Source organism: Amaranthus tricolor, chromosome 9, assembly GCF_026212465.1.
Source record: "Amaranthus tricolor cultivar Red isolate AtriRed21 chromosome 9, ASM2621246v1, whole genome shotgun sequence".
Taxonomy (NCBI): domain Eukaryota; kingdom Viridiplantae; phylum Streptophyta; class Magnoliopsida; order Caryophyllales; family Amaranthaceae; genus Amaranthus; species Amaranthus tricolor.
In genome coordinates, this window is record NC_080055.1 from 24,556,774 (window position 1) to 24,583,464 (window position 26,691).

A 26,691-nucleotide genomic window follows, 5' to 3' on the forward strand; every position below is an offset into this window, starting at 1 on the left:
AAGTAGATATCTAAGATATTGAAAGTAGGCATCAATGATATGGTAAATAAGCATTAAGGATAATGTAAGTATGCATTAAGAATACAGTAAATAAATATTAATCTTTAATGGCCTGGGCTTGAGATAGTCTCTCAAAGAGACGGTCTCTCAAAAGACTAGCTGATTAAATAATTTTAGCTTATTTTGACACAAATAGATTGTTTAGTAATCAAACCATCTAATTTTTAGTGTTTGGTAAAATAGTTGGTTAAAACTTAAAACAACTTATTGGTATGTACAATCTGATTTTAAACACGTTGCTCAGCTGATTAAACTAGCTCATCAAATTAATTATTTTTATCGGCTATCAGCTATTAGCTATTACTTATTTGTTAAGCATTATAGTATTTCTTTTATCACTCCCTTAGTTCCTATCTGATGTTTCCATAAGATTATTCATGAAAACTACAAAAAATTAAATCTTAGTAGGAATATTATTTTATTAAATAATAAAGTTAACAGGAAAAAAATAAAAATTACATTGAAAAAATAATATAATATATAATTATTGTCTTAAAGCAAATTAATATTAAATTAAACTTAGGGTTGTTAAGTGATCAATTTTTTGTTTGTACATAAATTTAAGGTAGACCCTTAAAAGTAGTACTTAATTAGAATTATGGACTAATGATAAAATGGTTTTATAAATACTTACCGAACAATTTTTGGTTGGTATAATAAAATTGCAAAATTAAGGAAAAGATTAAAAAGTTGATTATTTGTAATCCCCATTTCTCAAATATTGAACCAGTTTAGAAATTGGAATTCATGGCTGCAATCCAGAACCTTTTTAATCTCCCTTTTGGGAACTATCCCAGAAGAGATATATATAGAATTCCATTAATTTTACCCATTCCTAAATTTAGGGTTCCAATTAAAGTCACAAATGGGTTATCCTCCTCACTCCAATCAAAGACCCATAAAATTTTGCATCAATTCGATCCTAATATTCCATTGGAAGAAGCTGCGACTCCACCAAGTTCGTGGTATTTTGATCCCTCTTTCTATTCCCTTGAACTTGATCATGTATTCTACGCAGGGTGGCAAGTAGTAGGTATTTCCTCTCCTGCTTCAATTTTCTATCTTCCTTTAATATTATTTTGTTTATTTATTCATTTATTTGATGTTAATCTTATGAATAATCTTAATCTTATTTGCATACTCCACTCAATTGTGTATGGTGTCCATGATGATTTTATTTTTGTATGTATAATACTTCATATTAGAATTTAGAAAGATCCAACATCACTAATGTCGGGTGTGGACTAGCATATAACATAATTTATCAACAAAATAAGCTTATTATAAAAAACTTATCCAAAATAAGCTTCGGGAAATTTTAATTCCAAAAAAAGCGCCTTCTTGTCGCATATTCGCCGTTACTAGCAGCGAACAAATAAAGTGGAAAAGAAAAACTTTGTTGCTGTTGTTTGACAAAGAATTTTGACTTTTTTAACCGGTTTTTTTTTTCGCTTTAGTAACAACGAACATACCTGACCTCAGACTTAGATAAGAGACACTTATTTTGTGAATTAAAATTTTTCGATGCTTATGTTGGGTATTTTTTGATAATAAACTTATTCTTTTCAAATTTTCTAACGCTTAGTGTGTAATCTTCTTGTCATCGTATGATTTTGAGAAAGAGTGTACATCATCAATTGTGTATATCCATGGGTTTGTGAGCCCAAGCCCACGAGTAGTGTCTCCGCACAAGTGGGCCCTATGCTGATTATGTGACGAATTGTCATGGCCTAACAACATGTTTCTTTCAAAATAATGATAGTAGTGTTAATTGCTATAATTGACAAGGAACCCTGTCTAACAATACGGTCACCATAAAAAATGTCATGTAAGGTCATTACATTGGTAGACACCACACCCAACATTGGTTTTTTGAATTGGTATTCAAAATGCCTTTGTGATGGTAGATGCCATGTAAGGGAGAGGTCATTTTGAAGAAGAAAGGTAGAGAATGGAGGCATATTTGTAGAGAAATTCTCACTAGTAGTTCTACTTTATCACAACTACAACATTCTATTACACTAATGACATTGTGTGACTTTCATCTAGGATGGAATTTGGGAGGGACGGATGTATGCAACCTTACCCTTGTTAATGATAAAACTAATAAAGAGGTTGTTTTCGATTGAGCATTGGTAGCAGACATCATGTGCAACTTCACATAAATATATAACAGTTCTACTTTTTTGTGGTAAATAAAATCATATTTTACCAAAAACATGATAACAATCTTACCCTTAAGTTAAGGGAGATAAACCGTCCAGGATAGAAACTCTCCCAAACCTTTAGGGATACAACTTTTTCGAGGCCATTACAAGACTAAGATGACATCTCAAAATAGCTAAAATACATACATTACAAGTTCTCAGCCTATATTTTGTCTCGATAAGTTCAAATGGTCGTGATACTATGTTGTGGGCGATATTTTGCACTATGTTATCTACTAAGTCAAATCCCAACTTCTACTAGGTTAATCTTGTAATCTTATTTTCTCCATGACTACCTTTGCTTGATCCTTAAAATCTAACTTGTCCATGAACACTGGACACTTATTTAGGTGTGAATTATGTGAAATTTTCTTAAAATGGATAATTTATACTTCATATGTTATTCTAACTATTAGTAATGATGTGTAGTTTGCTCTTTTTCTTGACCTTTTAGGATGCATTGATCAGATAAAGGATGCTCAGGACTATTTCACTGGCAGGTGCAAGCTTCTCTTCTTTCAGGACTTCTTTGTTTCCTGTTAATTAGGCAACACATATTGAAAATGTTTGATTAGTGATTGCAGATTGGGGAATGTGGAGTATGTAATATGTCGAGATGATGATGGTGAGATCCATGGTTTTCACAATGTCTGTCGCCATCACGCATCTGTTCTTGCTTATGGAAGTGGTAGGAAAACCTGCTTTGTATGTCCTTACCATGTGAGTTTCACAGCTCTTCACCCCATTTATCTATTGGTTCAAGTGTTCTTTTTAACTTATTCATAGTGTATGTGTGAAGCTTGGATTATTAATATCAATTTTTCCAAATAAATATAATATACGAAATGATTTATGTATAATTTTCTGTTTTGTCAATTTTGTTGTTGTACTTAAATTATACTTGCACCATCTCAAATGTCAAAAACAGAAAATTACTAATGGCCATCCAATTGCAAACCTTTGTTGTTTTCCCCATTATAGAATCATCTTTACGAGCTATTTTCTTCATCTAGGAACAAGCCTCAGAAATTAAACTACACGACATTGCTCCAATACTACGTAAGTAGTAGCCACCTAGGGAGGTAAGTAGGGTTGAATGTACTCGATCATAAAACTCACTTAACTTAGGTTGCCAAGTGTTGTGACTAGTCCCAAATCTCACAATGTTGGAGGTGAGTTTGATCACCTCGTAGCTTACTCAATGGCATGCACACTTGAGAGTGAGGATGTGAGTGCAATGGAGTATGGAAAGATGTGCTTTGGATCACTTGATGAAGTGATCAAAGTAGAGGATTTAGTGTGCTTCAATGAAGGTAAGCGAGTGCTTGAGGATGGCTTTTGGATGTGCCTTGAATGAAGCAAGTATCAAAGGGGGATGCGCTCGATCGAGGCAGTCAAAGAACAGCAGACAGAAAGCCACTGAACCTGCTGCTCGTCCGAGCAGGCAGCAGGCTGCCACAATGCGCGTGTTTCTGAAGTTCGTTTTTTGGCTTGGGCTTTCAAGACTTTTGTCTTAACTCTTCTAATATGTTGTAGGACTATATAAGGGAGGTCTTAGAACATTATTAGGTCATTGGAGAGGCAAATACAAGAGAGGCAACTAGGGTTTACACCATTAGAGTTCTTCCTCTTTGTATTTGCATGTTTGTGTGAGATTGACATTAGAGGTTCAATCTTTACCTTGAGAGAGTGTTCTCAAGGCTTGTGTGAGTTAAATCATTGATGTATGTTAATATATTAATGATAAGAAACTTGTTTTGAGAGGGTGGTATCCGTAGATAACTCATAAAGCTAGTGTCTCTGTTCTCCATTGTTGTTAGCTCTGTTTTTTGTGTGGTTTTCTTGTGCATCTATTGTTGTTTGTTCTTCACCAAACATCATAGCCCATTCACAACACCAAGTATCTACTCGTTCTGTCCCTAACTCCCAATTCGCAAATTAATCTCACAACATCTCCATCGATTGTTTTAGGGATGGACATATGGATTAAAGGGAAATCTCTTGAAGGCACCAAGAATTACTGGCATACAGAAGTTTGATCCTAAGGTATGCAGTATTATAACCCGGTCCACCCACATATCCTCTTTTGATGTACATCATCGTTCTTATTCACGCTTAGACAATATTATCTAATTCGTATAGTGTCATGTATAGGAGTTTGGGCTCAAACCTATATGTGTTGCAACATGGGGGCCGTTTGTTGTGATCAATGTAGGCTCGTCCGAGAAGAAAGTTGATTGTGCAACATTGGAGAAACAATGGCTGGGTAGTTCGGCAGGCTTTCTCAGTGCCAATGGGGTTGACACCTCTCTGAGTTACATTTGTAGACGTGAGTACACTATAGAGTGTAACTGGAAGGTTTGAGTTACAGTTAGATATTAAAAATCTCCTTTTTTTTCATTTTGAATCAAATATATTTCTGTTGGAAATGTAGAACTTGTTTCTCTATGTGCTAAATGCAAATAGTATCTGACTGACCTTCGATTTTCTTCAGGTATTTTGTGACAATTACTTAGACGGTGGTTATCATGTTCCCTACGCACACAAAGAACTTGCTTCCGGACTTAACCTTGATACATACAGCACTGAAGTATGTTCATCTTTTCTTTACTGTATGATTTTACTTCACAACTCACAAGTGGGTCAAGCGAGGTATGTTCAATGGGCCGGATAAGGGTCAGGACTCGGTTCGGGCTTAAGTAAAAGGGTTCGGGTTGGATAAAGGCACTTTAAACTTAATATGGGCTTTAATTGGGCCGGGCTTTGAAATCTCGGCCCAATACATGGTGTATTCCTATTGGACTGTAAGATCATTTTTTTTTCTGAAAGCTGAATGGAGATATTAATTCTCCAATTAGTCCCATGAACCTGATCTGACATGTGTTACATAATTTGCTTTTTGAATTCGCGATTCGATCAAAATGACCCAAAAGTAGCCCCAAACCAACTATAAATCGCTTTTTGTGATTTGCAATTCGCGAGAAGATTAGTGAATTATGTAACACTGGATCTGACGTAGTTTACTGTGGCAGATGTTTGAAAAAGTCAGTATCCAAAGATGCACAAGCTCTTCTACTGAAACCGGAGGCAATGACAGACTCGGTTCTAAAGCGCTCTATGCTTTTATTTATCCTAACTTCATGATAAATAGGTTTATAAATCCTCCTTTTTTGTGAAATCTCTATGGCTTCTTTTCATGTGGCTTTTCTGGCCTGATTTCAACCCAATATATAATACTGATTATAGGTATGGCCCTTGGATGGACGCCAACCTTGTTGTTCCTTTAGGACCGCGGAAATGCAAAGTAGTGTTTGACTACTTTCTTGATTCGTCATTAAAGGTGAAATTTCTTCATGAAAGTTGAACTTCTATTCCTGGAAATTTTTTGCGCCAGTGTGCTATATATTAATCGGAAAAACATCTTTGTTAGTTTTTTCACTAACAAGGATAGAGGTAAGGTTGTGTACATCTGAACCCCAAACCCTACCCTAGATGGGAGCCACTTAATTGCATTGGAGTATAGAATATTGATGTTGTAATGCGTATGCTATATATTTGAATCAACATGGGGGAAGGAGGAATTTTCAAAAATGATAAGAAGTCATTTACCATAAGAGAAGGTCTTATTGTCTTTATGTTAATTTTCAAAGGTACCCTTTGCATTTTTTGTAACTAAGAAATTTTGTCAATTGGTTATGAGCTATCCCCCCACCCACCCATACATTTTTGTGAGCATTGAAAATCTTAGTCGGGGTCATTCCTAGCCTTAGGCAAGGTAGACATTTGCCTAGGGCCCAGAGCTTAGAAAGGAGGCCAATATCTCAATCCATCAATGTTGTCATGTAGGACGTAAAACGCCGTGTGTAAAATTGTAACAATACTTTTGCCCAACATCCATTAAAGACCGAATTCAACCCTCTATAAAAAGGGCCAATTTCTTTCATTTTGCCTAGGGCCCATAAATATCAGAACGGTAGTGATCTTAGTACTTGTATTTGTCTAGTGCTTAGTTACTGCTTCCAATGATTCATTTGTATTTTTGGGGAACTGTACTTAACTTTTATCTCGATGGGGACAAAGATTTATAATTCCTCGGTTTTAAATTTCAATGGACTATTAACATGACTCATTTAATCATGTGCAATTATTTTTTATGAAATTGTGAATAGTGTTTGCTACCTAGGGTTAATCAGATACAACCTACTGCTTCTGTTTGCAACGCTTTACCTCTTAGAATTTATATGTTGATGAAATGTAACCTTCCATCTATATACTGAATCAAGAAAGCAAGTAGACTTTATCATTCGCACAGGCTTTATTTGGCCGTTTGTATTCGGTAGTGTTTCTCGACACTAATCATCCTTCCATTGTCCAAGTTTGCGTATTTTTTGGTTTGCTATACATGATATCTGTAGTGGAAGTTTATTTCTGTTGTGTATCGTAGGATGACAAGGCATTCATCCAAAGAAGCCTAAACGACAGTGAAGCCGTACAGGTACATATCGCAATGTTTCGTGCGTGTCGTCGCTTAATGGGGAGGGGGGGTTCTTTTTTGAAATTCTGAATTATAGTTGTAATAACTTGCAGATAGAAGACATCATGTTATGTGAAGGTGTACAAAGGGGTCTTGAATCACCTGCATATGAAACTGGAAGATATGCACCCACTTTTGAGAAGCCAATGCACCAGTTCCACTGCTTGCTGCACAGCAGCCTGATCGAACGGCCGATTGTCGCTTAGTTTCATATTTGTTAGTATAAGAATAAATCTAGATTTTTTTAATTGGGGTAAGGCCAGAAAATCCTCAATAGACTAGGGGAAGAGGAATTGAACGTGATGAGAATCAAACCCTTGTTATAAAGGTGAAAAGGAAAGCAACCACTAGGTCAACCCACGATTTCCGTGAATAAGTCTATTTAATATGACAAGTATAGTTTCGTCCAAATTGTAAATTATGTTGTCGTTTATGTATAGTTGTCATTAAGTTTATTGGGGTAAGGCCGGGAAATCCTCTACTAAGGGGAACGAAGAGGAACTGTACCGTTTGTACATGCTGAGAATCGAACCCTTGTTATTATGGTGAAAAAGGAAAGCAACCATCAGGGCAATCCCAGAATAAGTAGTTAATGTAACGAGAACTATAGTTTCATCCAAACTGTAAATTATGTCATCGATTATGTATAGTTGCCAGTAAGTTGAATTGAATGTTCAACGTATGTATAATAGTTGCGGTGATGTTTAAGAGGCTTTGACGCGCATGCTGAAGTTCCTTATCAAATTACATGAAACATTCTTGATCTCATACGAGTGGTCTTTATGTAATACATTCTTGCAATTGTTCGCCCTCCTTATTTTACTAATCCGAGTTCAATTTCTCATCCGGCACTGCACTCTAATGTCATCGAAAATAGTCGAATATACAATGCAATCAAAAGATAAAAACTACACACCCGCTAAAAATATAGCCTCACTAATATCACTCTTTCATTGAGATTTGAGAAGGTAAAATTTTCAAAAAGAACTCGGTGAATAATACATTATAACAAATAATAATACACATAAAAATTGGGGGAAATTTGTTCAACCATAACAAATCTTAGAAACCTGGAATATGCAATATGCTAAGTAAATTAAGAGGTTAGTGAATAGTTATCTATAACAGTATGTTCTACGCATTTTGTAGCATACGATAGTTCCTGACTCAAACAGATTCTGCCCCGGTATTAGCAACATGACTGTCACCGTTTTCTCTGCTTAGTCTAGATTTTGGTGAAGAAAATGAAGCTTGTTTCGAGCCGTTTTTATTCGAATGCTGATCTGAATTGTGTAAACTAAGATATGTATAGACCGACATTCCAATCAAGGCGGTGATTGCTCCGCATATACTTATTATTCCAGGATTTGAGCCAAACAAAAGGTATCCTCCGATGAGGATAACACATGTTTTGAATTGACCGAGAACAACGTGGGTTATAGCGGATGTCGCCCTGCATATGCAATCGAGGAACAAACATAAGGTACGGGTTAGCTTTCAGTATCCTCAAAATTAGATGAAATTATAGATTGCATCATCATGGATGAAAATACGGGATTTCAATCCATTCCCGTATGGTACCCTATAATAAACGTTAGTAATGAGAATGGATTTATATGCTCTTTTTTCTAAAATGCTTCCAAATGTTTGATGTCGGTGGTAACATTTGTTTACTTTCAAACGTCTTTCTTCTTTTTCCAAACTTTCCATTACCATCTAGCACTTAGATGGCACGTTGATTATTGGTATTAATTTGTGGGAATGGTAATGAAAATTTAATGTAATTTAGTCAAAAAGACTACTTGACAATGTTTATGACTAAGTTTGTCCTACCCTAATCATCGTTTTTTTTTTCACAAAATCCATACCTATCCATTACCACTTGAAAGATGGAAAATTAAGAAGAAAAAAAACGAAATCCAAACATGAGGCATTTTACAAAAACTAAAACTTGAAATCATTCTCGTTACCACCATTTAATACCAATAACCAAACGGTCCAAGAACGTTAGTAATGAGTGGAATCAAGCATTATTGTAAAGAATAACATGTTCGTGGAATGATGATAAGCTACCACACATACCGGGGACGAGTTTTGTTTCCAAAATCCATTCGTTTCATAAACAAAACAATCCCACTTGAATGAAGAGAATACTGAGATACTTACCCAAGTGCAAGTGCTCCTGACCATTGAAGCAAGAACCCGAGAAGAGCCGACATCAAAATTGCAGACGAGTTGCTGAGATCCCACTTGAAAGAAAGCACCCCAGGCGGGTCAAGCCAAGGCATCAATACTACCAAGAAGAACACAGTAATCGGAGTTGTTTTCCACATTAACCTGCCCATTAAAATTTCTGTTACAAAACAGCTATCAACGAGCGTACTGCGAGAAATAAAAAATAAACAAGAACAGCACATACGCCAATGCTGTCCAATTCTCTCGCTGCTGCATATTGGACCACATGATCTTATTTACGGCACTAGGAACGATCCAAGCTAAAGCTATACAAGCACCAAATAGGTGGAACTGTAGATCAGTAACTGTAGCGACAGCAACACCGATAGAGACGACAGTGAGAGCAAGAACCTGAAAAGAATTCCCCATTAGAAATGAATTACCACAAAATGAAACAGAGTGTCTATGGGATTTTAGAAAAAGATGATATTATAAAACAAAAGGACTGAGAATCGTAATTCATGTCAAATTGCACATTACGCATTTCACTTAAAAAATTTATTCGGACATCTTCCATTAGTTATAAAGGACCCTCCCACATAAGCATAGCAGAGGATATGTGTTTTCAATTGCAATTGCGTTAACAGTCACTGGCGGTGCCCTTCCGTCAATTCCTTTATGTTTCAGCCTTGAGACAATACTCCCCCCGGAACCCAAAAACTTTGATTTCTCATTAGGTGCCGGCGGCGTCCTAAAAGTAACATCCGTCGATCCCTGGTCGGCATTGTTTATGGTTGAGACTAGGATGGTATATGATCAACTTCAAGCCCCCAATTTTCGTTCTTGATTAACGAAAGCATCCTTGGCAAATGCTTTCGCAGTTGTTCGTCTCTCATAAATCCAAGAATTTCACCTCAGACTATGAGATACGAATGCCCCTAATCGTCCCTGTTAATCATTACTCTAATCTCAAAGGCCAGCACAATAGGACCGGAATCCTATGATGTTATCCCATGCTAATGTATACAGAACGTATGCTTGCTTTGAGCACTCTAAATTCTTCAAAGTAACAGTGCCGGAGGCACGACCTTGCCAGTCAAGGCGAGGAGCGCATCCCCGTCGAAAAAGGCGAGAGACAAGTGCACACCGTAAGGCAGACCGATCATACCACCCCAAGGTCCAACTACAAGCTTTTTAACTACGACTAAAATATACGCTATTGGAGCTGAAATTACCGAGGTTGTTGGCACCAGACTTGCCCTCAAATGGATCCTCATTAAGGGATTCATATTGTACTCATTCCAATTACAAGACTCTATGAGCCCAATTTTGTTATTTATTGTCACTACCACCCCGTGTCAGGATTGGGTAATTTGCGTCTGACGTCTGCCGCCTTCCTTGAATGTGGTAGCCGTTTCTCAGGCTACCTCTCCGGAATCGAACCTAATCTCCATTACCCGTCACCACCATGGTAGGCCACTATCCTACCATCGAATGTTGATGTTAAATTAAGGGTCATGAACACCTCATGCCCAAATCTTCCTATACCCCTCTGCTTCACGACTTATATTTAAACTATGGTAATACTTTGCTTTGTGAAGGAGGTATAGAGAAAAAATAATTATAAGACTCATGCTCTCACCCAAAACTAACCCAATTACCACGCCTAACCCTTGTGTTCTTCTCTATCTTACACAGAACCGAGTCACCTCACGGTCATGCCTACACCTTTAACACCTTTCATCTTTCACCTTTCAAAGCGACCTTTTGGCCTCACCTGCTTCAGATTCGCGAAGCTTTAGATTGGGATTTTTAGAGAAGCTTGAGAAAGTCCTCGTGATCTTTGACTTTTAGTCGATTATGATTTTACTTACTACAAACCTGACAACAAACCCGCTCATATAACTCACTACAAACCTTCTGACTTGTACCCAACAGGACTTGGTAAACCATGATGCATCTCAATTGTGACTAGTACCCACACACTGAACAAACTAACCAATGTGACTATTATATAGTCGATTATGATTTATACCCATTACAAACATGAAAATAACTAATACAGCATTCTGGACCTAGAAGGAAGCCAAAATACCAGCTCGGAGCCAAATGATTTTCCACCTTACGAAATGATGAGGGTTTTTAGAAAAGGAAAATGATGCAATAGCTAGAATGAACGCACAGTTGGGGATGTTCAAGAACAACTAGCTACGCATGGAAAGCTCAATAACCTACCGTAGAAAGTTCTTGTAACTCATAAGGCAGATGACAATTTTCCCAATCAAAAGGTCATCTTCGCACAAAGATCACCCATCTTGCGAAAATTATTGCAGAGCTAATGGCAAAGATCATCAAGTTATTACCTTCTTAAATGAGACCTTTTTTCGCAAGAGAATGAATTCCGCAACCACTATGGAGGGAGTCACGGCAATCTTAGCCATCTGGTAAAATCCAACGCTGAGAAAACAGAAGTTAGACGGGAAAATAGAAAGCAATAATGAAAATTTGGTGATAATGAATCATGCGACTTACCTATTGTACTTCAAACTGACATTAGCAAGACCAGTTGAAAGGGACATGACTACACCAAGAGCAAATAATGACGAGAAACGAGAAGCTTTTGCAGGAGATGCAGGGAGCATAGACAAAGCGTTTAGAATAGCCATTAAAAACCAGCTTACAACATAGTGAATAAATGTGAGAAAAATCGGATAATTGAAGCCAACCTTCCCAAGCACCTACTTAATCCATAAAACAAGAGAAAACAAACGCAATTAATGGGATAGCTAATTAAAAACAGCTTAACAAAATACAAGAATACCAAGCTTTACCAGTTTGTTCATCAAGATTATGCCAACGGACACCAAAAAGTTAAAAGTGAGGGCCACCATCGGCCCACATATGCGTTGCTGATAACGCCTTGCGCATTCTGAGGAGCGTAGTTCATTGAACAATGACGACCGTAGATCTTCTAGTGCTTTTCCTGGTGATAGCAAGATATTTGATTAAATAAGGGTAACCCAAATTCTGTAGGTAATGAATACCACAAAAGTTTTTTGTAATAAAGGTAGAAGGCATGGTAAAGGCCAATAGTTTATAGTGCACCATGCTTCTAGGACCCCTCAACTGGAAATTAGACTTAAATGGGATTTCACAAGAGAAATTTTTAGCCATTGACACATGATTCACAAATCCCTGCAAAGTGCAAATCGAAAAAAGCGAATCATGGTCTTTTTGGGCTATTTTGAGTCATTTAGAGTGAATAACGAATTAAAAAAAACGAATTAACGAGCAAATTATGTTTATATTCCTCTAAATCAAGATTTTCCAATTTACCATTAAAATGTCCCAAACTAAAGGGTGTTTTTGGATGCATTCAAGCTTTAACGAAAATGCATTGACTTTTGCAAAAAAAGTAAGAATTCATGGTCTAATTAAATCATACTCCAAAATATCGCTTGCATCACAGTGTTGGGACCATATGTTAGGAAGATTTTTTAGCTTTTTTCAACCGAAATGCCATAGCAATCACGAACCATCTGCATATACCTCAAAAACTGTTTCTCGACCATTATGGCTACAATTGAAATCGTATGTTTGTCCTATGCATGGTTTGTAGTGGTCTTTGACAAGTATTAAGAGAACCTATATGTATAGATGGTTTGTTTCTCACTTTTGTAAGTGCTATTATGATTTGTGAATGGTTTTCACCCACTGAAGAGACAAAATGATAAATATAAACTTGGATGATTGTGTGTTAGGGAGAACCAATGTCGCGATGGGCATGTTGCCACAAGAAGGATTGATAGTGGCTGTAAGAGTACAAAGTTAGGAAAAAGCATGGTCGCTTAATTCATAGTTGGGTACTATGTCACCTCACGTTCATCGATGTCCAACACTTGTTCGAGTATCAGACTCGATAATGCTTGAAAATAATGGACACGAAACAACATCCTAGAACTAGACACATACAAGGCGAAGACATTTATAATCATCATTATCTTCATGCTCAATATATCCCCTCATAGAAACGTAACATTTATAATAGAATAACATATTTTTCGATATTAGATATATAATATTTCTGTTGTTATCTCCTTCTCATTTCTTTTGCCTTTTTAGACTTTCCCCCTCATCAAATATCAAACAGAGGGGTACTTTCATTATGCAAAAAATTTATACTCCCTTTCTCCCTTAAAATTGGAATACTAACCATGGCAGGTTGTCCCCTTTACTTTGTTACATTCCTAAATCTTGTAATGTGGGTATCGAGTGCGAGAAGCTTTTATGCGTGTCTGAATAACACATGCATAGTATGAAAGAGTGGAGTTAGAAAGTAAATTCATCAACATCATGGTCTTTCGATACACTTCATTCTATGTTTATAATGATCAATGAACATTGACTCAGGTTTCATTCTTTTTCTTCTAGTAATGTACATGTTAATGAAGTCTAACATGTAGTAGCACTTTCCCTTTAGAAGGGTGGCTTAAGGAACTTCAATTCCATTCCCCATATAACTCCACCTTGGCAATTGGCAAAACCTCATAACAACAAATATACATAGCTCCAAGCTCCCAATTACCATCACCACAAATAGAGGTACCCAGAACAGGCAATGACCTGAAATTTACCCGACCTTGTAACCTAACCCGATTTAACCCAACTTCAAAAATAATTTAATTTACAATTATGTTAAAAACAATAGGGACACAAAACCTAATTTCAAACTGACCCAAAACACCTAACCCGATGACCAAATGAACACACACCACCCCCGCCGCACTCCTACCCCCACCCCGCCCCACCAATTTCTTCTGTTAAGTCATTGCTTCTAAAATACAAAGATTAAACCTTACCACATAAAACTTCAGAGTTTAGTCGACAACTCACTCCAAAAAACCACCATATTATCAATCTACCATGAAAGCTACTTAAAAACATCAAGTTAAAGCAATGAAAATGACCCACCAAAAAATTAAAGCAAATTAGAACAATCATCAAAGCTTTACTCCTTTTTCTTTAAATCTCCATTCTTCGATTCCTTTAAACAAAGCAATGATAATGACAATGACCTTAAAAACAACATAAACTTTTTATACTAAAACCATAGTAATCCACTAGATCCATCAAACATAAGTGTTCTTAATCACCCATTCCACAAAATGAAAACCCATAAAGAAAACATAATAAAAACACTACTCAAAATGAATTTCATAAGAATCAACATCATTCATTCAAAAACAATCACAAATTCAAAACAACATTAAAACTTAGAACAAAAAAAGAAAGTTGTACCTTTTTCACCAGCATCACTATCCTTACGCTTAAGAATCTTCCTCACATTCTTACTCACAAACAAATTAAACATCTTCCTACTGCAAATCATCCCCTCCTCTCAAAACCCAGAAAAAAAAAATATCACCTTTTTATCAAATACCCAAAAAAATTCAACAAAAACCAACATACATTAACACCCAAAAATGATCTTCCTGCTGCAAATCATCCCCTCCTCTCAAAACCCAGTAATAAAAATATCACATTTTTATCAAATACCCAAAAAAATCAACAAAAACCAACATACATCAACACCCAAAAAAGATCTTCCTGCTGCAAATCATCTCCTCCTCTCAAAACCCAGTAATAAAAATATCACCTTTTTATTAAATACCCAAAAAAAAATCAACAAAAACCAACATACATCAACACCCAAGAATGAAAAAAAAGGTTGTTTTTGAAGAAACAAATGAAGATTTTTGAAACAAAGATGACAAGTAGAAATACTGAAAAGGGTATAATGTGTGGGGGCAGATTGAAGAGAATGAAGACAGAGAAAGATAGAGAGAGAAAGGGACACGGGTCTTACAGAAAACAGAGAAAGAGGGGTAGAAGAGAAGAGTAGTGAAGAGTGAAAGAGGACAACATAAGTTTGTCTGATTGAAGAAAGTGAGGGGAGTGGGCCCATGTTTCCCTCTAAGGAAGGGGCTGATTGAAGATTGATATGGATTTTGGATATTGGAATTTAAATTGGAATAATATTGAAATTATTATAAATGAGTGAAAAAAGGAAAAAGATGACATTTTGTTTGTACCAGCAAGGCAACAATTGACTTTAGAGGTTGTGATTTGTGTAAGTTACACCACCGACAGTTGGGGAACTCTTTAAGAACATTTGCTTGATGGTTTCGTTTGTGGTATTATTTATGGATGAATTGCCCGTCAAGTCTCATCAATCCATCTAATAACTAAAATCATGTCGTGTTGAATTGCTTATTGTGCCTCTTACCAAGTTATGTCATATGAATTTGCAGTATGATCGCTATTATATCATGTTGTATCGCGTCAAGTCATGTCATGTCGTATCATATATTACCACGTAAAAATGAGTTTTATACACGGCTCAGGCCCATATAAACAATGATATCGTGAACAATGTCATGAAATTACCATATTAGATCAACTAGTCTCTTGAGAGACCGTCTCTTTGAGAGATATATCTCAAGCTCAGCCTATTAATGATAAATGCGTACTTACCGTATTTTTAATGCATACTTACATTATCCTTAATGCTTACTTACCGTATTCTTAATGCCTACTTTTAATATCCTAAACGTGTACTTACATCATTCTTAATGCCCACTTATAATATTTTTAAAAATATATAATGAATCGGTCTAATTAGAGATAGTCTTTCAAAGAGACCGTCTCTCACAAGAATTAGTCATATTAGATTGCCTCCTCTTGGCCCTTGGATAAACCCTTTACCTATATTGGACATGTCTTATACTCTTACTCCATTTCTTCTTTTCGATCTAAACTAAAGGTGTCTTTCCACCTTCCATTCGGTCCTAAGGAATTTCCATAATAACAAAATTAGAAAGAATAGTGAACTTTCCTATGGGAATTGAAACATTCATCAGTATACCTTTGGATACCATATACTTGTAAATTCTCTAATATTTTTCATTATGTGTAAACAAACATAGCATGATACTCATACATGCTCCCAAATCACATAAGGCTCAGTCAATGGTAAGTTCTCCTATATAGTTGTGATAGTGATGCTTCTAAGTTCGATAAGTTTTGGTGTTAGTTTTATTTAGAATGATGGCACTATATTTTTGAGACAAACTCTATAACCTTGGTAGCTTTCTTCTTAGTTGAGATTGAGTCATTAAGAAAATAGATCAAATTAGGGATCAAAATCACACTATCCAAAAATGAGATGTCAATACTCAATTTCCAAAACTACTCAATCTTCTTTTATATTTGCATCTTGGCTAGTCTTTGGGGAAATGGAGCATGTTAAGACATTCACATGAGGGGTAGGCTAAGGCTATTTCTTCTCTTCTTTTTTGTAAACTCCCTTTCTTTACAATATTACTTCTCATCTTCTCCTTATTTTAACTTGGGGGTAAATCTATTTCAAATGTTTTAGGGGGTTTATTTGTAGTTTTCACGCTACTAGTTGAGAATTAATTTTTAATCGCTTCATTTTATACATGATTTCCCCATATTCATAAGCTTTATTGCTGTGTTTTTTATGCAAATATTTGCATTTTCTATTGAATTTTACGCTTAAGTTGAAGTTTTTGTCTCTTTACTTATTTTGCAAGTTAAATAAACGTTATAATGAAAAAAGCACAAATTTGTGGTAGCATGGAACACTAAGCAAGGAGATGGAGAAAGTTAAAAAAAATTAAGTTTAAATTCAATTTATCATCCATTAATTACTTCAAATCCAACTAAGTGGTAGTAACATGAATAAACTAAAAGAAATAAGTGAAAAATCCTTAAATTTTAGTAATTGACAAATAATTTCAATAATGTATTTGATAAAAGATTTTTTTATAGGTTTTTTAGTTGACTTTTTAGTTTGTTAAAAAATCAATAAAAGTTTTTGGTATATAACAGTTGGCTTTTAAGCTAACTACTAGAAATAATTTTTTTCATTGATTTTTAGCTTTTTATTTAGCATTTTCTCTAAGAAATACAATCAACTACTAACATTTAATTTTTACCAAATAATTAGCTTAAACAATTAATTCATTAGCGAATATTTATTTTTCATTGGTCAAACCAACTAACAACTTTAATAGGTAGTATTTGCCAAAAGAGACCTAAAGCGTTCCTCCAAAAGCAAAATTCACTAAATTTCTCAAAATTCCAACACATTCAAAGAATTTGCGAACATCTACTCCAACAATGGCGATCAGATCAGAAACCCTAGCTCACCAATCATCTACTCCAAATCAATCTTCCTCTAATCCAATTGAATCCTACGATCCAATCCTTCACATTCTCCGAATCATTCCCTTTTCCTTTCTCCGTCTCCCTCGTCTCCGTCTCAAACTCCCATCATTCTCCCTCCCGTCCGCCATGACTGTTTTCTCTCTCATTCTCCTTACCTACTTCATGGTCGTCTCCGGAATTGTCTACGATGTGATCGTCGAACCTCCAGGTATTGGATCCACTCAAGATCACATTACTGGCGCTGTTAAACCTGTTGTGTTCCTTCCTGGCCGCGTTAATGGACAGTACATCATTGAAGGATTGTCTTCTGGATTCATGTTTGTTCTTGGTGGCATCGGTATTATTCTCATGGATCTTGCTCTTGATAAAAATCGTGCTAGGAGTGTTAGGGTTTCGTATGCTTCAGCTGGGATTAGTTCTATTGTTATTGCTTATATTATGAGTATGCTTTTTATTCGCATTAAAATCCCTGCTTATTTGCGGGGATGACTTGTATGCAATCAGTGATTAATGTTTAGTAGTTTTTGAGATAAATTTTCGTGGAATTTTGATACTTGAGACAGTAGAATAATTGTGACTTGCCCTGTAGTTTGGATCGAACTTAAATAGGATTCATGAATTGTAATGTTTGTGTGTCTTAATCGTGTGTATTTCAGTTTAAAGAATCAATTAAATGAGTAACTTTCCAATTGTGTTGTTGACATTGCAAGTAAGAAATGGTGTTGGGTGATCTGAGGTTTTTCTTCTTATTGATTTAACATGGATGGAATATTTTATCCACTGGCATTTGGGATGTTACTAGGTATAGTACTTTAGGATAAAGCTAAAAATCAGATTTTTCTTAGTAAGCAATACCAAATCTGGGAAGGGGAGAAACTGCTTGAGTTTGCTGTTACTCAATCTGAAGAAGCTTGTAATGTTTTGCATTGATGCGCCACAATTCATTGAATCTTCTTATCATCTAGCAAGGATATTGGTTAATAAACTTTTATGTATGTCCTTGACAAGCAATTCACTTTAGTTATATACTATGTGGATGGAATGGAAGGAAATGATGGAATAGCATTTATAGCAAGGGGTGTGAAATGTAGACATTTCTCTTGTTTGGATGCCAAAAGGGAAGGGAGGGGAATGGAAGGAAGTGAATTAGAGGTGGTAATTTCTTTACATGTACCATGTATACCCTTTCGACATTGGAAAGATTTTGACGGAAAACATATTAATCTTCCCTTCTCTTTTTTCCCTGAAGTGTTTTAACATTTTCACTTTGTTTGGCTAAGAATTTAAGAGAGAAAGCAAAGAAAAAGAAGGGAAAAAAAAAAGAGGGAAATAGGGAATGATAGTCCCTTATCTGTTTAGGAGGGAAAGGGAGGAGAGGAAGATAAATGTAATTTTCCTTTTAATTCTTTTCACAATTGGAGTTATTAACAAGATTACGTGATTTACTCCCTTCAAATCTCTTCCTTTGAAATCCACCCCCTCTAAATTTGTTATCCAAACAAAGAAAATTATGTCTCTTTAATCCCTTCCTACTTTTCCCTCCTATTCCTTCTATCCAATAAGGTGTTAAAGAAGGAAAGTAAAGGGGAGGATGAGGAAGGATAAAAACGATTATTGTGTTTCCTTCTAAATTTGTTAAATGGAAATTTTTTTTTTTACTACTCACGAAGAAGTCCTCTCTTCCACTTCCTTTCCCTTTATTTTCCTCTGCTTTGGTATTCTAATGAGAAAAATGCCATCCCTCATTTTCCATACTTTTCTCTCCATTTCCTTCCATTTTAACATAGTGTTAAAGTTTGATATTATTTAAGCTTTGTTTGCACATTACCTGAGGGAAGTCCTTTATGTATAATTGCTCTTAAGATTACTAGATTGCACACCTTATAGTGTTGAGAATTGAAATTAAGGTTTTGACATTATTGTTCATAGAATTAGATTAAGTGAGTTTATTATAGCTTGTTTAGTCAATCTACCAAAAGAAAATATCAATGGTTGGAAAGATAGAGATTGCTTACTGCTCAATAAGAGAACATTTTGCAAACATTGAGAATTTCAATGTTCCATGTGCTCTAATATGGCCTTCCAAAATGTTTCTTCTGAATTTCTTGCTTCTTTACTCTTGTCATAAACATGACAAACCCTTTTCCATTCTCTGAAATCCGGAAGGTGAATTGCAAATTGGTGCACAAATGAGTGAATTCCGTAGATTGAAGTATGGAATTAATAAAGTTCAATGAAAGTTTGAATCTTAAAAGTTGTGCTTGTGCACCTTTAGAATCCTCTTCTGGTCATTCTTCTTCTTTACGAGAGAAAATGGTTAGTTCTTCATTGAAGTATTGAGATACAGTTAAAATATTGTGAAATAAGATTTGATTATTTACATTTTGATTATTGAAAGTTTTATAATGAGAAAATTCTATAAAACTACCTATTCTATACCTGAATTTGCAAAAAACTACCTTATTTAATTTTTTTTGCAAAAAACTACCTTATGTAATACTTTTGTTTGCAAAAGACTACCTTCTAACGGATTCGAGAGTTTGACCGTCAAAACTAACCTTTGACTATCACGTGTGACGCACGTGACCCTTTAATAAGCAAACCTTCCTTCTTCATTTCAGACATTCCTAGCCATTTTCTCCCTCTGCTGCTTCGGTCAAAATTATTCCCCTTCTTCTTCGATAGCCGCGTTTTGAGCTTGAAACTCGAGGTAAGGCCACTAAGCTAATTGTCCGTTTCAGCTTCGGTTGAGCCACTATAAGCTGTTTTCGAACTTCATCCGGTAACCTCAATGTGTATCGGTCACGATTCTCACCGGGTTGACTCAGTGAATGACCCGTCGAGGGTGACCTCGGTACACAGTGTTTCATCTTCCTGAAACTCATTAAGGCAAATAGCGCAATCCAGTGACTCTTTACCGAATTTCAAATCCTTCACATCGGCGTATAAAAATGTCGGAAATGTTTCGATTACGGATTGATCGAGTCCACGGATTTGAGCTCTTAACAAATTTTCATTTCTAGCAAAAGCAGCCAGATCACCAATTGAAGAATTATCGGAACATTGTTGGATGTAAATAGCAATGCATCCAGTAATGAAAAAACCTAGAACTAAAACAACAACAATTAAAGCCATTGATGGACTTACTTTATTTCCATTTAACTCATAATCATCATCATCACTCGATTGTCGTTGCGCATCCACAATTTGCAATAAAGAAGTTGAGATTATGCAGAGAAATAATAGTAGTATACCATACTGGTTTGTTGTTGTGGCTGTGCAACAATGGCGGCTCATAGTTTGGTGTAATTTCGATTTGAGAGGGAGAAAATCTTGCTTATTAAAGGGTCACGTGTGTCACACGTGATAGTCAAAGGTTAGTTTTGACGGTCAAACTCTCGAATCCGTTAGAAGGTAGTCTTTTGCAAACAAAAGTATTACATAAGGTAGTTTTTTGCAAAAAAAATTAGATAAGGTAGTTTTTTGCAAATTCAGGTATAGAATAGGTAGTTTTATAGAATTTTCTCTTTTATAATTGATTTTATTATCAACAGTGAACAGTGACTTTACCATATGCTAATACACATTTAAAGTTATTTTAATAGCCAAATTAGAGGTGGCCACTTCGAGGTGCTTCAGAAAACCGGGCTGCCAGTAGCTATGCAAAAGGAAGTCGGGAACTAGAGGCGATAGAGAAGAACAATAATTATGGATATCACATACTCTCTCTTAGGGGTGTAAAAAAAACCGACCCATTTAACCCGATTCGCTGACCTGAAGTCTTAATAGCGGTCATTGTTCTAAAAATTTGTATGTTTCAGGTCGGGTACCCGACCTGTCTTAATCGTCATGGGCCACAATATGAAATTTTCCGGGTGCGCGTTGATCCATGTGAATATACTGGCTCTCTCTGCCTCATTCAACTTGTTTTCTCAAAATTAAATAACATACGTAACAAAGATCATCCAATTAAGTAAGATTAGAATTACCATAAAAAATGAAACAAATACACAATTATATATATTAAGCACTTAACTGTAACCTGGTTTTGTGTTGATTTTTTTATCAATTTGCGAGTGTTTTTAAATTGAATGTATGGACCTTAACAATGTAATCTAGTGTGTGATGGACTAAGGATGAGGATGAGTGGCCAAGCCAATAGAAGGAAGAGGAGTAGGAGAGTAGGTTTCACTATCGGACCTAAAATTTTAACTTTTGAGGGATCCTCAAATGAATTATAATTAATTCGACTAGACATATATATTAAGCACTTAATTTAGACTCGATTTTAGTAATTTTTCGTCTTCAGTAACAACGAATAATGTCATTCATTCCTTAGGCTTAGACTTGAAAACGTTTATTTTGGAGAATAAAATTTTCCCAAGCTCACTTTGAGAATTTTTTTTAGAGTAAAAGCTTATTTTGTTAAAAATTTCAATACGAACTCAATCCGACCTAATTTGTTTGACAGGCCTAATAGCCCAGTGTCGATCTGACATTGCTAGTAGTGGGCCAACAACGATTGGAGGAAGGAATATCGAGGCCTACAATAGGATGAGGAAGCGAGGGAATGCATAAAAATACAATAGCTTGTAGCTACAAAGTGAAAAAAATAGATACAATTTTAACATTGTTCACATAATTTTTTTATTGAAGAACACACAATAACATTTGATATATAAAATATAAATAAAGTATGTATTATGACTACAATATTAATGAGGTTGAAAATTAGAGAAAGGAAATTAATTATAACAAGCTTTTAAGAAATTCTAAAAGCTTATTCGCCTTTGAATCAATTAATTTATTTTGTTGTGAGTTGAATGAAATGATTGTAGATTTTGAATTAGAAATATGAATATTTTAGAATAGGAAGATTACATTTTATGAATTGATTGTAAATTGGGGATATAAATTAAATTGGTATTGGATAAATTGATTGTGAGATGAGATGTGAACATGAGTTGGAATGTGAATGATATATAATAAGTTGGTTATGAATTGAGAATATGAAACTTTTGGAATATGAATTTGTATTTGATGAATCTAATTATTAAGGATAACCACAACTTTTAGGGTAGTATATAAAAATTAATAAATTTTCTTTGTTATCGATAATTTTAATTTTTTAAGGGAATTTAATTCAAACATTGAAAAAAAAATATTTATATAATTATTTTAATGTTTTATAAAAGAATAATTGTTAAAGTAATAAAGTATAATTAAAATCTTATATTTCTAAAGCAAAAATGATACTCTATTAAATTACATAAATAAAATGCAAAATGGCTTTTTCTTAAATGGGATTATGAATGTAAATTATAATGAGTTGGTATTTGAAGGATTGCATATGATTTGGGAATAATAATTTAAATTCTGGATGTAACAATACGATTTAGACTATAAATTGAGTATTAACGGTAGACTAAAGAATAAATATTATGAGCTTGGTTATTAAATTGGTAATATGAGAATGATTGAGAAGTTGTACAAGTTAGATTATGAAATCAGTGTTTTGTGGGTTTGGAATATGATGGAAAAGTTTATTCTTTCATGTAAACAGTGAATTTCTAGAAATTCTTTTTATGACATGTTAGGAATCATGATTTTTTTGGAAATTTAAAATTGGTTCAAATTTATTATTTGATAAATTAAAAATTTTCAAATTTGAATTTGGATCAAATTTTGCATTATTTTTAAAGTAGTTAAGTTGAAAATTTGAGAATGACTACCCAAACCTTATCATTCTCAAATTCTTCATTTATGATTTCATACTTAAAATCTATAATTAAAAATGAAATACTTATTCCCAAACACTACATTAGGAAAATTCTTGTATGAGACTGGTTCATTGTGAAACGAGTATATATAATTATAGATATTAAGGATTGAATTAGTGCATCTACCTCATGAAAAAACACATTGCAAGCATTTTGGAACTGAAGAAGTTTTAAATTTTTAAAAATTTATAATTTGTTGATTTCTAATTGTAATAAAATAAAGTGAATAACTTGTTAAATTTGTAAACTCTTGTCTATGTGAAATTGCATGTAATATTTACTAGCGAAGGTTAATTGAAAACAACAATCAATCACTCATAACTTTTTGTTAATTTTATTACTAGGGTAATACATACATCTGATCTTTTAAATTCCAACTTAAATAAAGACACTTAATGGTACTTAGATAATGAAATGTTGGTTTAACTTTCAATGTTTATATAAGAAAATGATAGAATACAAATTTAAGTATGATTAAAAATAAAAAATTAAAAAATATATATGAATAAGTATTGAAAAAAAAATGATGAAAATATTACTCACAATAGCATATACAAAGTTAATGAAACGTAACAAAAAAAAAGTTGTCAATTTCATAGGTACAACATACAACGTAAGTAGTACTTCATCTGTTTTAAATAGTTGCTCCATTTTGATTGTAGACACTATTTATTGTTTAAAATTATTTTTTATATTATAATTAATGTGTAAGGTAATATAATTAAGTGAAATCTTATTTAGAATCGTTTAATCGCATACTTTCATAATATTATTTTTTTATAATTTTTAAATGTGTATAATTCAATATGTAAATAAACAAAACAATACATTAGATTACGAAAAAAATCAGCAAATATAATAAAACGAAAAAACTACAATATAAAATGAGAATTCTTTGGGAAAAAAAGAGATCGAGAATATTAATAATAAAAAAATTATGCCCATATCTTTTAGGGATCAATAAAAAATAAGATACTGCAGTATGCCACTTACTGGCTACTGCTAGTATGCTCTTCGAGGTTGCTTGCAAGTTGCAACGGCAAGTTTTTGACTTTAATAAGTACTTCATTTTTTAAATTTTTGACCGTTGCAATTTCTCATTATGATACATGGGTTATTTCCAGATACTTTTTACTAGTAAAGAGCTTAGTCATTGAGTAGTCATTTACCGTTGCACTTGCACAAATTCAATTCAATGATTAAACAGGCAGCTACAAAACAAATGTTAAGATGATTGGAGAATAGAATGGGCACATAAAAAAGAAACTAGTGTATTAGGATAACCATTCAACTAACCCAGATATTAATCATGTTCAAACTAAGAACCAAAATAAAAATCACTACTGGCTCTACAAGGCAGAGGAAAAGCTAAGTTCAAGTGACAGTTAAACTTAAGATACACAGAAACATTTCTTTTTTTCCAATGGTTCCTTATACTGAGAACTACCACCATTTTTTTTACTTCAATTTCAATGAGGAGCTCCCACACCATCTACATCTGGGATCAGGTCGCTTAATCATCATCCTCGTCCTCCTGTTCGATCAAAGTAAACCCCATCACAATCAGCAAGGTCTAATAAAACAACAATACTATGATCAAATCAAATCAAATCAAACGATCATATCCACCTCTCCACTGCCATCCTCATCATCTTCATCATTCACTTCAGACCTTGACTTGTCTGATTCCTCTTCTTCCTCATCTTTATTACCTTCAGCCTACATTCCATGCCCAAAACACTTGTTAAGAATTTTTATTTTGCAAAGAATATGGTAAATATAAATGATAGATCAAAAAATAAGTCAACACAATGATGTACCAATTTCTTGTTGTAGGTGTTCATGCTCTTCTCATAATCAGCCTTCCTTTTCTCAGCTTTTTGAATGTAAGGAGCCTTTTCCTGTAATCAATTACAAATCAACAGTTAGTTCCAACTCTTGATTACAAATCCAAACAAAGTCAAAATTGACAAAAGGAATAAACTTACAGCATCAGACAACGACTTCCACTTCTCACCACCAGCTTTCCCAACCTATATATAATTAAACGAGCAACATTTTAACAGACATACTTCAAAATGACAATTGAATTCAGAATCAGATCATAAAATCAAATCTTACAGCAGCAACAGATTTGTTGTTAGGGTGCTTCTGTTTGTATGTGACTCTGAACTCCTCCCTATAATATGAAAAACAAGTCAGATTCAAGTAAATGAAGTATAGTATGAACAGAACTGAAAACAACATGACAAAAACGGAAAGGCATACATGAAAACGAAGAAGGCACTTGGAGGCCTCTTTGGCTTGTTAGGATCCTTTGCCGGCTTCCCCTTCTTGGCAGCAGCTCCCTTTTTCACGGAGAGCCTAAATGGAATCACGAATATCAAAATAATCATTATTTAAGTCAAGACAAAATAAAATATAAATTACAGTGAGATCTTAGATCTAGCCAACAAAAATATGCATAAAGGTCAAAAATCTTCGCATCTCAGCCTCAATAGTTTCGAAAAAAAGTTCAATAAACGAAGTCAAAGGCATAAAAGGTTCACTCAAAAAATCAAAACGATACTATTAATTACGAATAAAACAAAATAAACCTGACCAATTCTAGATTAAAACTACTAAATTCAAAAATCAACATATGCTCATAAATTAGGGTAAAATAAGCATATAATCTCAAACTAGCTTTTTTCAGAAAGCGAAGCAGAAAAAACACAACAATAACAAAATAAACCGTTAATTTCATTCCAGAACCATCGTTGTACATCCGAACAAGTATAGTCTACCTAAACGGATACGGCGCCGTTAAAACCTAACAAACACGAAAAAACAGGCATACTCTAACATGAAGGACAACAAAACCGAAACAAATCTGGATTCAGAAATTCAAAAAAACATCAATAGATGCAAGCAATCGATTCAACCGACAAAACTGACCATAAAAATTCACAAAACCACATAACAGACACAAGCAATCGATTAACGATACAAAATAACACAAAATTAAAATTAAAGCAAAACACATCATACTTGGTATCGGTTTTCGCCTTGGATTTTCCACCCTTCATATCTGCAAAACATCAAAAAAAATACAAAAACAATAAGAAAACCGAATCGATCGCAAAAATCAAGCAGAAAATCGGAAAAAACGAGCACGAAGCGACGAAATCTAAGATGCGAGATGTACCTGGAGGCTAGGGTTAGGGTTAGAAGGAAGAGAGAGATACGCGGTTACTGAAGATATGCGATATTGAGAAAGAGAGAAAAAAAGAGAGAGAAAATGAGAAGGGTTGGGTAGGAGCGGAGGGGGATAAAAAGGAAGAAAGGAGGGGTTTTGTGGGAATTTAAATTGAAATTCTACTAAATATCTCAAACATTTACATACCCAAGTGGGTTGGGATAGACTTACTCACAGAAGGATCATCAGATTTTAAGCGGGATTTTAATTTTCCTTTTGCCACGTCATCGATCCGTGCTCTTCTTATTTCTATTGTTCATTCTTTTTAGTTTTATTTTTTTTTATTTTGTCTTGTGTTTTCTTATGTGCTTGTTTCCTTGAGATTTTTCTTCTTGTTAACATTGCTTTGCTCTTCATTTTGTCATCAATTTGATTTCATTCTTTTTTAAAAAAAAAATTATGTGGAATGTGAGCAGAATTTTTTTAATGTGGTTGGAATTTTAT

The 26,691-nt window shown here is 34.4% G+C and overlaps 4 protein-coding genes across 6 annotated transcripts; 2 read left to right on the plus strand and 2 right to left on the minus strand.

Moving 5' to 3' along the window:
• Positions 1 to 693: 693 nt before the first annotated feature.
• LOC130824446 (choline monooxygenase, chloroplastic-like) lies at positions 694 to 7,514 on the plus strand. Of its 3 annotated transcripts, none has more exons than XM_057689455.1 (10): positions 695 to 1,093; positions 2,722 to 2,767; positions 2,843 to 2,987; positions 4,239 to 4,313; positions 4,422 to 4,625; positions 4,762 to 4,857; positions 5,300 to 5,418; positions 5,514 to 5,607; positions 6,712 to 6,762; positions 6,855 to 7,514. In XM_057689455.1, exons 1-10 carry the CDS (start codon positions 808 to 810, stop codon positions 7,005 to 7,007), a joined length of 1,269 nt encoding a protein of 422 aa, XP_057545438.1. In that variant the 5' UTR covers positions 695 to 807; the 3' UTR covers positions 7,008 to 7,514. The 3 variants fall into 3 exon arrangements, with proteins under 3 accessions (XP_057545440.1, XP_057545438.1, XP_057545439.1); XM_057689456.1 differs by having other exon boundaries at positions 696 to 1,093; positions 2,852 to 2,987; XM_057689457.1 differs by lacking the exons at positions 5,300 to 5,418; positions 5,514 to 5,607 and having other exon boundaries at positions 694 to 1,093.
• A 199-nt stretch (positions 7,515 to 7,713) lies between these two features.
• Positions 7,714 to 14,966, minus strand: LOC130824447 (nucleotide-sugar uncharacterized transporter 2-like). The gene is made up of 7 exons (XM_057689459.1): positions 14,275 to 14,966; positions 11,808 to 11,959; positions 11,509 to 11,714; positions 11,340 to 11,433; positions 9,221 to 9,387; positions 8,968 to 9,138; positions 7,714 to 8,254 (listed from the first exon to the last, which is right to left on the minus strand). The coding sequence occupies exons 1-7, from the start codon at positions 14,363 to 14,365 to the stop codon at positions 7,969 to 7,971; spliced, it is 1,167 nt and encodes a 388-aa protein (XP_057545442.1). The 5' UTR covers positions 14,366 to 14,966; the 3' UTR covers positions 7,714 to 7,968.
• A 2,129-nt stretch (positions 14,967 to 17,095) lies between these two features.
• On the plus strand, positions 17,096 to 17,870 carry LOC130824449 (uncharacterized). Its single transcript, XM_057689461.1, has one exon. The coding sequence runs from the start codon at positions 17,182 to 17,184 to the stop codon at positions 17,716 to 17,718; it is 537 nt and encodes a 178-aa protein (XP_057545444.1). The 5' UTR covers positions 17,096 to 17,181; the 3' UTR covers positions 17,719 to 17,870.
• A 6,386-nt stretch (positions 17,871 to 24,256) lies between these two features.
• LOC130824450 (HMG1/2-like protein) lies at positions 24,257 to 26,405 on the minus strand. Its single transcript, XM_057689462.1, has 8 exons — positions 26,197 to 26,405; positions 26,040 to 26,079; positions 25,278 to 25,373; positions 25,131 to 25,188; positions 24,998 to 25,042; positions 24,830 to 24,910; positions 24,639 to 24,728; positions 24,257 to 24,543 (listed from the first exon to the last, which is right to left on the minus strand). The coding sequence occupies exons 2-8, from the start codon at positions 26,075 to 26,077 to the stop codon at positions 24,523 to 24,525; spliced, it is 429 nt and encodes a 142-aa protein (XP_057545445.1). The 5' UTR covers positions 26,078 to 26,079; positions 26,197 to 26,405; the 3' UTR covers positions 24,257 to 24,522.
• Between the last annotated feature and the right edge of the window lie 286 nt (positions 26,406 to 26,691).